Genomic DNA, 11,723 nt, shown 5'->3' on the forward strand with positions numbered 1-11,723 from the left:
CAAGTGAACTTGTGGCCAACTAGGCAGCATTATTAACCCCATCACCTCCGGCATCGATGCCCTCCTCCTATCAGCTCTATTACTCCTCAGCTGCCAGGTTCTGCCTCTGCCCTGTCTCCTCCAGCTCTCAGGTCACCCCAGCTGAGGTGTCAGCAACCTCAGGGTTACTGCTGTCGTAAGATTATCACAGCTCCCGATATGCTTCCCAGCACCTTCACTGACTCTATACTCAGGCATCAGTGTGGTGAGTGCTGGAATGGTAAACGGCAGCTTGACCTGCTCGGCCAATGGCCTCCCACATTGTGGCTTGGGCTCTTTCACTAGCTCCTCCCTCCTGTGCCCGGCAGCCTGTTTACAGCCTAATGTTTATAGCTCAGCTGCTGCTCAGGACACAGGGAGGAGGAGGATGAGCACTGGAGGAGGGAACGGCAGATGAGGGATGGCCATCGACCATCTATGATTCATAATCATCAATGGATTGTGGGCGATACCAAATGTTTTTCCCATTGATGCGGGAGAACCAGATGGTCTCCCTTCATCGATGGTAGAACATAACCAATTTTTTTTTCAAGGTTTCGGGACCCCAACACCTGCAATGCCATGCCCCCGGTTCTGATTGACCCATGGGCCAGTCAGTCATGGAACAGGGATGACCATCAGTTGGTGAAGCCATCAATGGTCATCCATGGCACAGTTGGTTACCATCGATGGCCACTTTCTATTTTTCCATCAATGGTAACCACTGATGGTAACCATACCGATGGCCATCCCTACTGCAGACTGTCTGTGCTGCTAACAGCTTTTATATACATGTCTTGACCAGGTCCCTCTTTCTCTGATAGGACCAATTCACTCCCAGCTGTATCACTCCACCCCCTTCTGCAACTGTCACTGATGTTTGTGACATGTATACTGTATGTGCAGCACTAAAGGCAATGGCCATCAAAGATATCTAAAATGCACAGAGTACATACATTTCCATACAATAACAATACATTTACATGGCATCACATTTATCCGTGCAGTATATTTAACATTTACCTCATAAATGGGATTTTGGTGTGAATACATGAATTGTATATATTTTACATCATATCATATATGAATTTGACTTACATGTTTCTGTTATAACAATTAATGTAGGTTATAACACTTATTTCCTCATATCATATCATAAATACCATACCATATTTATGTTTATAGTACTGTTCATTCTAGCAACCTGCTAGAAGCACCAGAGCAGAGAGGAATACCCCAGGCAAGAAAGAGGAACTGCACAGGTTATTGTGACAGGTGCAGGGTGCTAGAATGAAGACTAGTTTTATTTAACCATTCTCAGAGTTAGATTTTTTTCCTTTATACCTTGCCCAGGGTTACAATAAAAAAAAACTTTTTAAAAGTGAAATATGGAAATAAATAGTAAATTATGAGTAAATATTGTATTATTTGTTACGTAATATTTGTATTAAGTATAATTGAAAAGTACAGTTACATCCCACACTGAAAATCACATATTTTATTAATAACCACTTCATTCTGTGCTCCTTAATCAATATAGTATGTAATAATTCATTATAAAAGTGGAAAAATGACAAAGTAGGGAATGAGTGACTGGTGATTGATTGTCATCTTGGGGGCTCCGTAACGTCAGACCCCTGACAAGATGAAGGTGCAGGGGCTTCATAGCAGAGGGTTGTTCATTTTCTTCAATTCTTCGCTGTAATAAGAGAGAGAAGATATAATTATAATGCCAGCAAACATGGCGCCCATATACATTATTAGCACCCACCCTGCCATGCCTGCGCTACTGCCACCTATTTCCATTAACCGTACACATCTCTGACACTACATCCTTCATCCCATGCCGTGTACCGTACTCTTCCTGGACTGATTTTCTGCTAATACAGTGCACATTAGGGATTATAGATAAAGTAAGCAGCAAGTTTTCAGCTGAAAGTTGCATAATGATCCTCAGATATCTGCACTCACACTACAGTGTATAGATGCAGGAGCCAATGTGCACTAAGCTGAGTAAGATACGGCGCCCATCAGCAATAGCCTGATGATGACTGTCACACTACAGTGTATAGATGCAGGAGCCAATGTGCACTAAGCTGAGTAAGATACGGTGCCCCTCAGCAATAGCCTGATGATGACTGTCACACTACAGTGTATAGATGCAGGAGCCAATGTGCACTAAGCTGAGTAAGATACGGCGCCCCTCAGTAATAGCCTGATGATGACTGTCACACTACAGTGTATAGATACAGGAGCCAATGTGCACTAAGCTGAGTAAGATACGGCGCCCCTCAGTAATAGCCTGATGATGACTGTCACACTACAGTGTATAGATGCAGGAACCAATGTGCACTAAGCTGAGTAAGATACGGCGCCCCTCAGCAATAGCCTGATGATGACTGTCACACTACAGTGTATAGATACAGGAGCCAATGTGCACTAAGCTGAGTAAGATACGGCGCCCCTCAGCAATAGCCTGATGATGACTGTCACACTACAGTGTATAGATACAGGAGCCAATGTGCACTAAGCTGAGTAAGATACGGCGCCCCTCAGTAATAGCCTGATGATGACTGTCACACTACAGTGTATAGATGCAGGAGCCAATGTGCACTAAGCTGAGTAAGATACGGCGCCCCTCAGCAATAGCCTGATGATGACTGTCACACTACAGTGTATAGATACAGGAGCCAATGTGCACTAAGCTGAGTAAGATACGGCGCCCCTCAGTAATAGCCTGATGATGACTGTCACACTACAGTGTATAGATACAGGAGCCAATGTGCACTAAGCTGAGTAAGATACTGCGCCCCTCTGTAATAGCCTGATGATGACTGTCACACTACAGTGTATAGATGCAGGAGCCAATGTGCACTAAGCTGAGTAAGATACGGTGCCCCTCAGTAATAGCCTGATGATGACTGTCACACTACAGTGTATAGATGCAGGAGCCAATGTGCACTAAGCTGAGTAAGATACGGCGCCCCTCAGCAATAGCCTGATGATGACTGTCACACTATAGTGTATAGATGGAGTTGTCAACATGCACTAAGCTGATTAAGCGTGATACCACCAAGACAGTCATTGGGCTAAAAGCGGCAATTAGTTTACAGGCAAAACAAGGCTGGTTTTGCCTTTAAACTAATTGTTGCTTTAAATTTAATAAGTATCACGCCCGAATCGCAACACCTCCCACAAATCACAAGCTAGACCATTTTATAAGAGGGGGCGCGGGCGTGTAATGTGTGGTCACATTGTTATAATGTTATAATAACCACAGTCGGGTCAGCCTAGACACCTAGGGGAATGGGTCCTGCATAACATCTGCCCCTTCCCAGCACAGTGTTAATAAGTATTTGGGTCCTCCTGGGACACGTGAGCTGTTGGTGCTTTGTTAAGGGGTTATAATAAACTCATACCTGCCTACTCTCCCAGAATGCCCAGGAGGCTCTAGAAAATTGGCTGCCCAGAAGTGTGGGCAAGACTCCTGGCTGGCTACCACCTACCCGCACCTCCCTGGCACCAACTTCCACTGTCCACACTCCCCTACCTCCCGCAGCTGCCCACTGAAAGAATACAAGTTGGCATTCCCAGGGGAGCCAATGATGCAATTTTTGCTGATTCTCATCATCGTGGTATTGCCCCCTGCTGTACAATGCCAGTAATCTCTGCATTGTGTAGCAGGAATGGGACAATAGCAAAAGTGCACAGTCATGTCCCGCCCAGGCCCGCTGAGAGCCGCAGCGGGCCCGGGTAATAGGGGGTGTGGCCTAATCGCAGGAGGTGTGGCCATGCCCCCTTACCGAAAACAAAAATTTGCAGTGGCGCTGCGCGTTGGGGAGGGGTGCGCTCTGGGCCCCCTCAGCCCTGCTCAAAGCCAGGGGGCATGATCAGTGTGATCTCTCCCCCCCACAGGCATAGAAGACTACTGTGGCTGCAGCTCAGCACACGCTGTGAGGGAGGGGGAGTGGCGCCAGACCCGGGCCTCCGCCGGGCCCCTCAGGAAACCTGGGCCCCGGTAATTTGTACCCACTCCCCCACCTCTCAGCACCCCTGCTCCCGCCCCTAATGCCACCTCATGTCCTCCACCATGCCCCCCACTGTGCTGACCTGGCTGTTTCCTCCCATAAGGGGCAGCAAGATTATCGACAAATATGATTAAACCTTGAAGAACTACAAGAACTACAAAACTCCTGGCAGCCACAACCTGCTATGTCATGAAGTTCTGGTGGTCAATGAACAAGCTCTGTTCTATGTCATATTAATGAATTCATTCAATAACTATGGGCCTGATTCAGAGATGATGGGAGGACTGCGCATGTGCAGCCCTCCTTCTGCGAGTCTGCTTGCAGTGTCTCCCAGCTGCAGGCTGATTGACAGGCTGTGGAATTTGGGAGGCAGAGCGGGGTGTTCCCTGAAACGGGCGTGTGGCCCCAGTTTTCCGGGAGGGATGAGGCCAGAGTCTGCGTGGTTGCACGCAGACTTCCTGACCTTGCAAGCTGCCAGGACCCATTCAGGCTGTGGGTCTCCATGTTATAGATGGATCGGTATGAAATACCACCGTCCCTCTGGCCGGCAGTTCGAATCCCGGGCACGGCAGGCCGACAGAAGCAGAGATCCCGGCAGCAGAAGCCTGACAGCGCTGGAAATCCTGATTGTCCGCAGGTAAGTAAAAACTAACCCTAAGTCCCCCCCGGGGGTGCCTAACCCTTACCCTCCCTCCCCCTGGCCTAACCCTCCCGGGGAGTGCCTAACCCTTAGTACCCCCCGGGTGCCCTACACCCTACACCTAACCCTGTCCGCTCGTGGCACCCGGCATCCCTTCGATCGGATGCCGGGCACCTGTCTCCCAGCATCGGGAAAATGACAGGCGTCTAGATATAGACACCTGTCATTTAACCCTCGCCGTGATAAAGCAGTTAGGAAGCCGGCTGTCGGGATTAAGACAGCCGGTTTCCCTATTGCATCCCATTATAGACATTTACTGCATTATTAATTTTTACCTTTTAAAGCCATGAGAAACAGCATCCCTTGTGGTCTCACATTGCAGTGATTTCAAATGTTTCATGGCAACTATTTATCTATTTGGGGTTACCCTTGGAGCATATTCGAATGAACTGTATCCTCAGTAATGGTTTTTACACCCTCACTGGCAACCTAACACTATTGGCAAAGTGTCTCTGCAGTATGTACATGACCGTCCATAGGGAATTATAGCCACACTAGCTACAGTGTCTTAATAACCATCAGAAAATACAAAATAAATTTTGGGGTTTAGCTGTATCCTGCGTTCAGTGGCATAACTAGGGCAGGGCCGCCGGGGGATGTGCCATGGGGCGCCGCTGGCCACGCTACCAGCCCATCCTAGTTAGCCAGTGTAGTGCAGACTGCAGTGAGTGCGGTCACACTACACATTTACACACATATTGCTGCTGGCATGGCGGAGATGTGTGTGTTTCAGCAGCCAATGAGAGTCAGACACACTCTCATTGGCTGCTGCTGTGCCCACTGCAAGAGGCACAGCAGCTGGCAGCAGGCACTGGAGCTCACTCATGAACTCCACCTTCCAGGTCCTGCAGTGGGTGATGGGAACGATGTCATAATGTCACGATGTCTCTCCCATAATGCAGAGTGCACCAGCCCGGGAGGTGTGAGGTGCAGACAGCGACAGGAGCAGGAGCGGGGAATCAGGTAATTTTTTTTTTATTTTACTCGTCGTGTGTCTGTGTCTGCACTACTGGGGGCACTACATCGGGGGGACCTCTACTGGGGACTACTACTGGGAGGACTACTACTGGAGGACTGCATCGGGGGGAACCTCTACTGGGGACTACTACTGGGAAGACTACTACTGGAGGAACTGCATCAGGGGGGACCTCTACTGGGGGGGACTACTACTGGGGGCACTGCATCAGGGGGGACCTCTCCTGGGGATTAGTGCTGGGGGCACTGCATCAGGGGGTACCTCTACTGGGTACACTGTTGGGGGGGACCTCTACTAGGGGTACTACTACTGGGGGCACTGCATAGGGGGGACTACTACTGGGGGCACTATATAAGGGGCTTACTACTAGGGGTACTGCACTGTGGGGACCACTACTGGGGGCACTGAATAAGGATGACCACTACAGGGGGCACTGTATAAGGGGCACAACTAGCAGCACTGCATAGGGGGGACCACTACATGCGGCATTGCATAAGGGAAATCACTACTGGAGGCCTGCATAAGGGGGACCGCTACTGGGGGCACTGTATAAGGGGCACTAATGGGGGACTGCATAAGGGGGACCACTACTGGGGGCTTGCATAAGAGGTACCACTACTTAGACATTGCATACTGGGGGCTTGCATAAGGTAGGACTGTATAAGGGGCACTGCATTAAGGTGCATATGGAATGGAAAGGAATGTTCAGAGTGATGAGAAAGGGGTGTGTGTCAAGTTGACACGCCCCATTTTTAAGTGGCCATGCCCCTTGTGACAATGACCATTTTTTGCCATGCTAAGGCGAGCGCACATGGGGAGGGGGGTCTCCATTTTTTGAATTGTCCAGGGCTCCAAATACCCTGTCCTCACTAGGTTTACCATATCATCCCTTTAAACCAGGACACTCATGGACTACACAGGTTCTGTTGCTAATTAAAACCAGGCTTGAAGTCACCAGATTGAGAACCTATGTAACTCATGAATGTCAAAGTTTAAAGGGATAGTATGGTAAGCCAAGTCCTCAAGTGATTATTATGTTGGACTTAAGATTCCACTTTGCTATACTGTAAATGTTGCCCTGTATGTACAACTCTATACAGCTCTGTAACACAATCCATCTGCTATACCAGGAACAGCAGCCTGTGGCTCTCCAGCTGCTGTGGAACTACATAGCCCAGCTTGCCCTGCCAGTTTTACTGTTAGGAAATGTTAAAATTGTGGTGCAGCATGCTGGTATGTGTAGTTCCACAGCAACTGGAGTGCCACAGGTTGCCTACTCCCTTAGCTATACACTAGTACAGTGGTTCCAAAACTCGTTCATCAGGACCCCACACAGGTACAGTATAATTGCCTACCCTCCTAAAATGGCAGGTCAGGGAGCCTCCCAAAAATCTCCCCCAGTCCTGCTCTCAAAATCGTGCCACATCCCGCTTCCCTCCCCACTACTGTGCCGACCCGGCTGCCACCTCCCGGAAGAGGCACACAAGGATTCACACTGTATTTCCCACCTGCCATAGACACACACAGCTCTCTCTACATCTGTATCCTGTCCATCCCCTGCCATTCCTGACTCTATTTCCCTCCTGCCATAGACACACACAGCTCTCTCTACATCTGTATAATGTCCATCCCCTGCCATTAATGACTGTATTACACTCCTGCCATAGACACACACAGCTGTCTCTACATCTGTATAATGTCCATCCCCTGCCATTAATGACTGTATTACACTCCTGCCATAGACACACACAGCTCTCTCTACATCTGTATCCTGTCCATCCCCTGCCATTCCTGACTGTATTTCCCTCCTGCCATAGATACACACAGCTCTCTCTACATCTGTATCCTGTCCATCCCCTGCCATTAATGACTGTATTACACTCCTGCCATAGACACACACAGCTCTCTCTACATCTGTATCCTGTCCATCCCCTGCCATTCCTCACTGTATTTCCCTCCTGCCATAGATACAAACAGCTCTCTCTACATCTGTATAATGTCCATCCCCTGCCATTAATGACTGTATTACACTCCTGCCATAGACACACACAGCTCTCTCTATATCTGCATCCTGTCCTTCCCCTGCCATTAATGACTGTATTACACTCCTGCCATAGACACACAGCTTTCTCTACATCTGTATCCTGTCCATCCCCTGCCATTCCTGACTGTATTTCACTCCTGTCATAGACACAAACAGCTCTCTCTACATCTGTATCCTGTCCATCCCCTGCCATTCCTGACTGTATTTCCCTCCTGTCATAGACACACACAGCTCTCTCTACATCTGTATCCTGTCCATCCCCTGCCATTCCTGACTGTATTACCCTCCTGCCATAGACACACACAGCTCTCTCTACATCTGTATCCTGTCCATCCCCTGCCATTCCTGACTGTATTTCCCTCCTGCCATAGACACACACAGCTCTCTCTACATCTGTATCCTGTCCATTCCCTGCCATTCCTGACTGTATAACCCTCCTGCCATAGACACACACAGCTCTCTCTACATCTGTATCCTGTCCATCCCATGCCATTCCTGACGGAATTTCCCTCCTGCCATAGACATACATAGATCTCTCTACATCTGTATCCTGTCCATCCCCTGCCATTCCTGACTGTATTTCTCTCTTGCCATAGACACATACAGCTCTCTCTACATCTGTATCCTGTCCATCCCCTGCCATTCCTGACTGTATTTCTCTCCTGCCATAGACACACATAGCTCTCTCTACATCTGTATCCTGTCCATCCCCTGCCATTCCTGTCTGTATTACCCTCCTGCCATAGACACACACAGCTCTCTGTACATCTGTATCCTGTCCATTCCCTGTGATTCCTGCATATATTACCCTCCTGATATAGACAGACACACACAGCTCTCTCTACATCTGTATATTGTGAAGCTCACACTGTAACATGAGAGATGCTGTAACATGAGAAATGCTGCATCTTACTTATAGCTCTAATGTACACAGCTCTCTATAGTACTCTGTCTCCTGAAGAAGCCGCCGATGTTTCTAAGGCGGAGAAGCGCGTAGAGAGAAGGACGGGACGTGAGACCGCAAGCCGGGCAAGTGAGTCACTGACCACTCTACACTGACCACTTTACACGGAGGAAGAACAATAACGCTGCACGCTGCACACCGACGGGTGATTGCACCGGAGCCGATACCTCTCCTGCGTGGATTACTGTGAGGCCACCGCATGTGAAAGATAAGTGGGGAGTACGGTATGACTTATGGTCACAACTGGATCGTGAGTGACAGATCCTATAAAGCATGCATGCTTGAATGTGCACTATTCTAAAAAAATTTTTTACATTTTTATTCTCTGATATATTGAACAGAGCTGTCTGCAGCTGTGCGGTCTACACGTATTAGGAGTGGCTTCAAATGTTAGAAACAGCCAATGCTCCTAGATGAACAATCTATAAGCCCAGCTCCTAAGGGCTCAATCTATATTCTAACTTTTTTTCAGAATATCACTGGACATCAACAGTCCCCCTAAAAATCCGTTGTGCCACATAGGCTGGAATACCTTTATTATGGTGTACTAATTAACATTCTCCTACAGTCTCAGATGTGTGAGAGACATTAATATATATATGTCTACACGGACCATCTAAGAGCTATGTAAACATCAACACCTTTAATGTTATTTGTGATTGTTTATATGCAAGCCACTATACACTGCCATTGTTGCTACATATTTACAATTTATCTTGCAGGTTTATTATTCTCTGCTTGGTGCAGATTGTATGCAATTACAACAAATATTGCTTTTATTTTCCTATTCATTTTTTATTGTCTTAGTTGAAGCAATTCTCTAATCTATTTATATATATATTTTTATTCTTTATTTTTTATTTTTATTTTCATTATCCCATTATTATGTCATTTTAGCATTTCCTATCCTATATGTATTTTTATTAATTTTTTGAGTGTCTAATTTACTATTTACTGTGGTCTTCTTATTAAATATTAGTATCTTTAGCGCCTGTCTATCTGTGCTTTCGATTTCTTGGTAATTGTTGGGAGGGTCCAGATTCCTCCACCTCTATGACGGCTGCTTTATACTAATTAATCCCCTGGTCCTCTACACACTCCCTACATTTATCCTGGTCCACTGAGGTGGTTATAGTCCAGCGCCTATTTTTTGTCTGTGTGTGTGTCTAATGTACACAGCTCTCTATAGTATAATCTACAATCATCCCATAAACTGACCTGAGTTTTTCTGCCAGCTCCAGCTGATTCATGTCCTTCAGCACACTCAAAGTGACATCTACTGCCTTTTCCTTTTTGTAGTGGTTGACCATGAGCTCTGCCACATCTATAGGATCAGCATCCTCCAGCAGCGACAGGGGGATTGCTGCAAATTGATTTCCACTTAGAAAATCTCCATTTTTCAAATACTTTTTAAAAAGTTTAAAGTTGTCTTTTCCCAGGTTTTGGAGAGTGTTCCGAATGATCTTCTCATATGTGCGAGCCATTTCCCCTAGTGACAGTAAGCAGAGGGAGGTGAATGTTTGCCTCACGTATATATTGTACTATTGTATCTGTTCTGTTCACTTTCACAAATTGAGTTTGGTTTTAACAACAACCCATTTCCTGGAGAGGAGTTGTGTAATCCCAAACCACTCAACATTTACATTTCCTAAATTGGGGACATGGGGAGGGTAACTGGATCACATCCAGAATGCCACGGGACATTAGGGGTTGTCTAGTGCTTCTGAAATGCTAATCTGCCAAAAACCTCCCTCTGCTTCCCTAAAAACACCCTAGAATTGCAACATATGCAACGGAAACAAACTGCCCTTGTGAGTGAATCTGTAATTCCTGCTAGGTGTGACTGCCCTGCCAAATGTGTGTGTATATATATATATATATATATATATATATATTCCATAGACAAAAAACCTTACGGTTTTACATTTCCCATTTAGGCTTCTTAGACATGATCTGAAATTTTACAAAATCTATTGAAATTCTGCCACTCAAACTTTAAAAAGCAATGAAATCACAATCATTAAGGCTGACACCTTAATGGACGCTGTCCTTGTGCAATACAGATATGGTATGCCATGACACCATGTGGTTAACTGCAGATTTAGCACTCTCACAGAGTGAGATTGCTGTCACTCACAAAATGGTGGAGCTGCTAATTCACAGATTTGTGTGCTCATTGGAATACACACATGCAGTCTCTGTCCCTCCATGTGCACCACTGTTTTCCACCAATATGCATCACTTTGGCTCGCCCCCATCTATAGTGCTTAATATTCTCCTCTCCACACTTATCTGTCTGCCCTATACTCACCGCTCTGTCCTCTACCCCCATCCACAATACTCTTATCCCATCTGCGCAGCTCTATGTTCTGCTTAGACCTCAGTTGCATAGACTGCATGTGTGTATTCCAATGAGCACACAATTCTGTGAATTAGCAGCTCCACCATTTTGTGAGTGACAGCAATCTCACTCTGTGAGAGTGCTGAATCTGCAGTTAAACTAAGCATGTGGTTTCGTGGCATACCATATCTGTATTACGTAAAGAACCCATCCATTAAGGCGTCAGCCTTCATGATCATAATTTCATTGCTTTTTGAGGTTTGAGTGGCAGAATTTCAATAGGTTTTGTGAAATTTCAGATCATATCTAAGAAGCCTTATTGAATTTCATTGCTTTTTTAAAATTTTTAACAATCAATGTTTGGAGGAGCAAACTGGGCCACCTGCAAGGGAGAAGGGCAAAATGGTACACTAGCACAGGTGGAAGAGGGGCCAGCACACAGAATTTGGGTTGGGAGGTGCAGCATGAGAGATGGCTGCAGAGGCAGGTTGTAGGCATGCCGGGTATCAACAGCAGTAGTAGTGTGGAGCAGTGGCAGCAGCGGTGCAGTGCACACAGGCATCAGTGGGTGACAGAGAGCTCATGGATACTGGGCATGCACCTGAGAAAATAAAATCAATAAGTCACAGATGCACAGACGCATCAGTGAGAT

The 11,723-nt window shown here is 46.6% G+C and overlaps 1 protein-coding gene across 1 annotated transcript; it reads right to left on the minus strand.

Annotated features, from left to right (window-relative positions):
- Positions 1-1,501: 1,501 nt before the first annotated feature.
- On the minus strand, positions 1,502-10,347 carry LOC148476925 (apoptosis-associated speck-like protein containing a CARD). Its single transcript, XM_088457519.1, has 2 exons — positions 9,949-10,347; positions 1,502-1,717 (listed from the first exon to the last, which is right to left on the minus strand). Exons 1-2 carry the CDS (start codon positions 10,212-10,214, stop codon positions 1,681-1,683), a joined length of 303 nt encoding a protein of 100 aa, XP_088313645.1. The 5' UTR covers positions 10,215-10,347; the 3' UTR covers positions 1,502-1,680.
- Between the last annotated feature and the right edge of the window lie 1,376 nt (positions 10,348-11,723).

This window comes from Taudactylus pleione, unplaced genomic scaffold (assembly GCF_031769625.1).
Source record: "Taudactylus pleione unplaced genomic scaffold, aTauple2 ptg000762l, whole genome shotgun sequence".
Classification (NCBI taxonomy): Eukaryota; Metazoa; Chordata; class Amphibia; order Anura; family Myobatrachidae; genus Taudactylus; species Taudactylus pleione.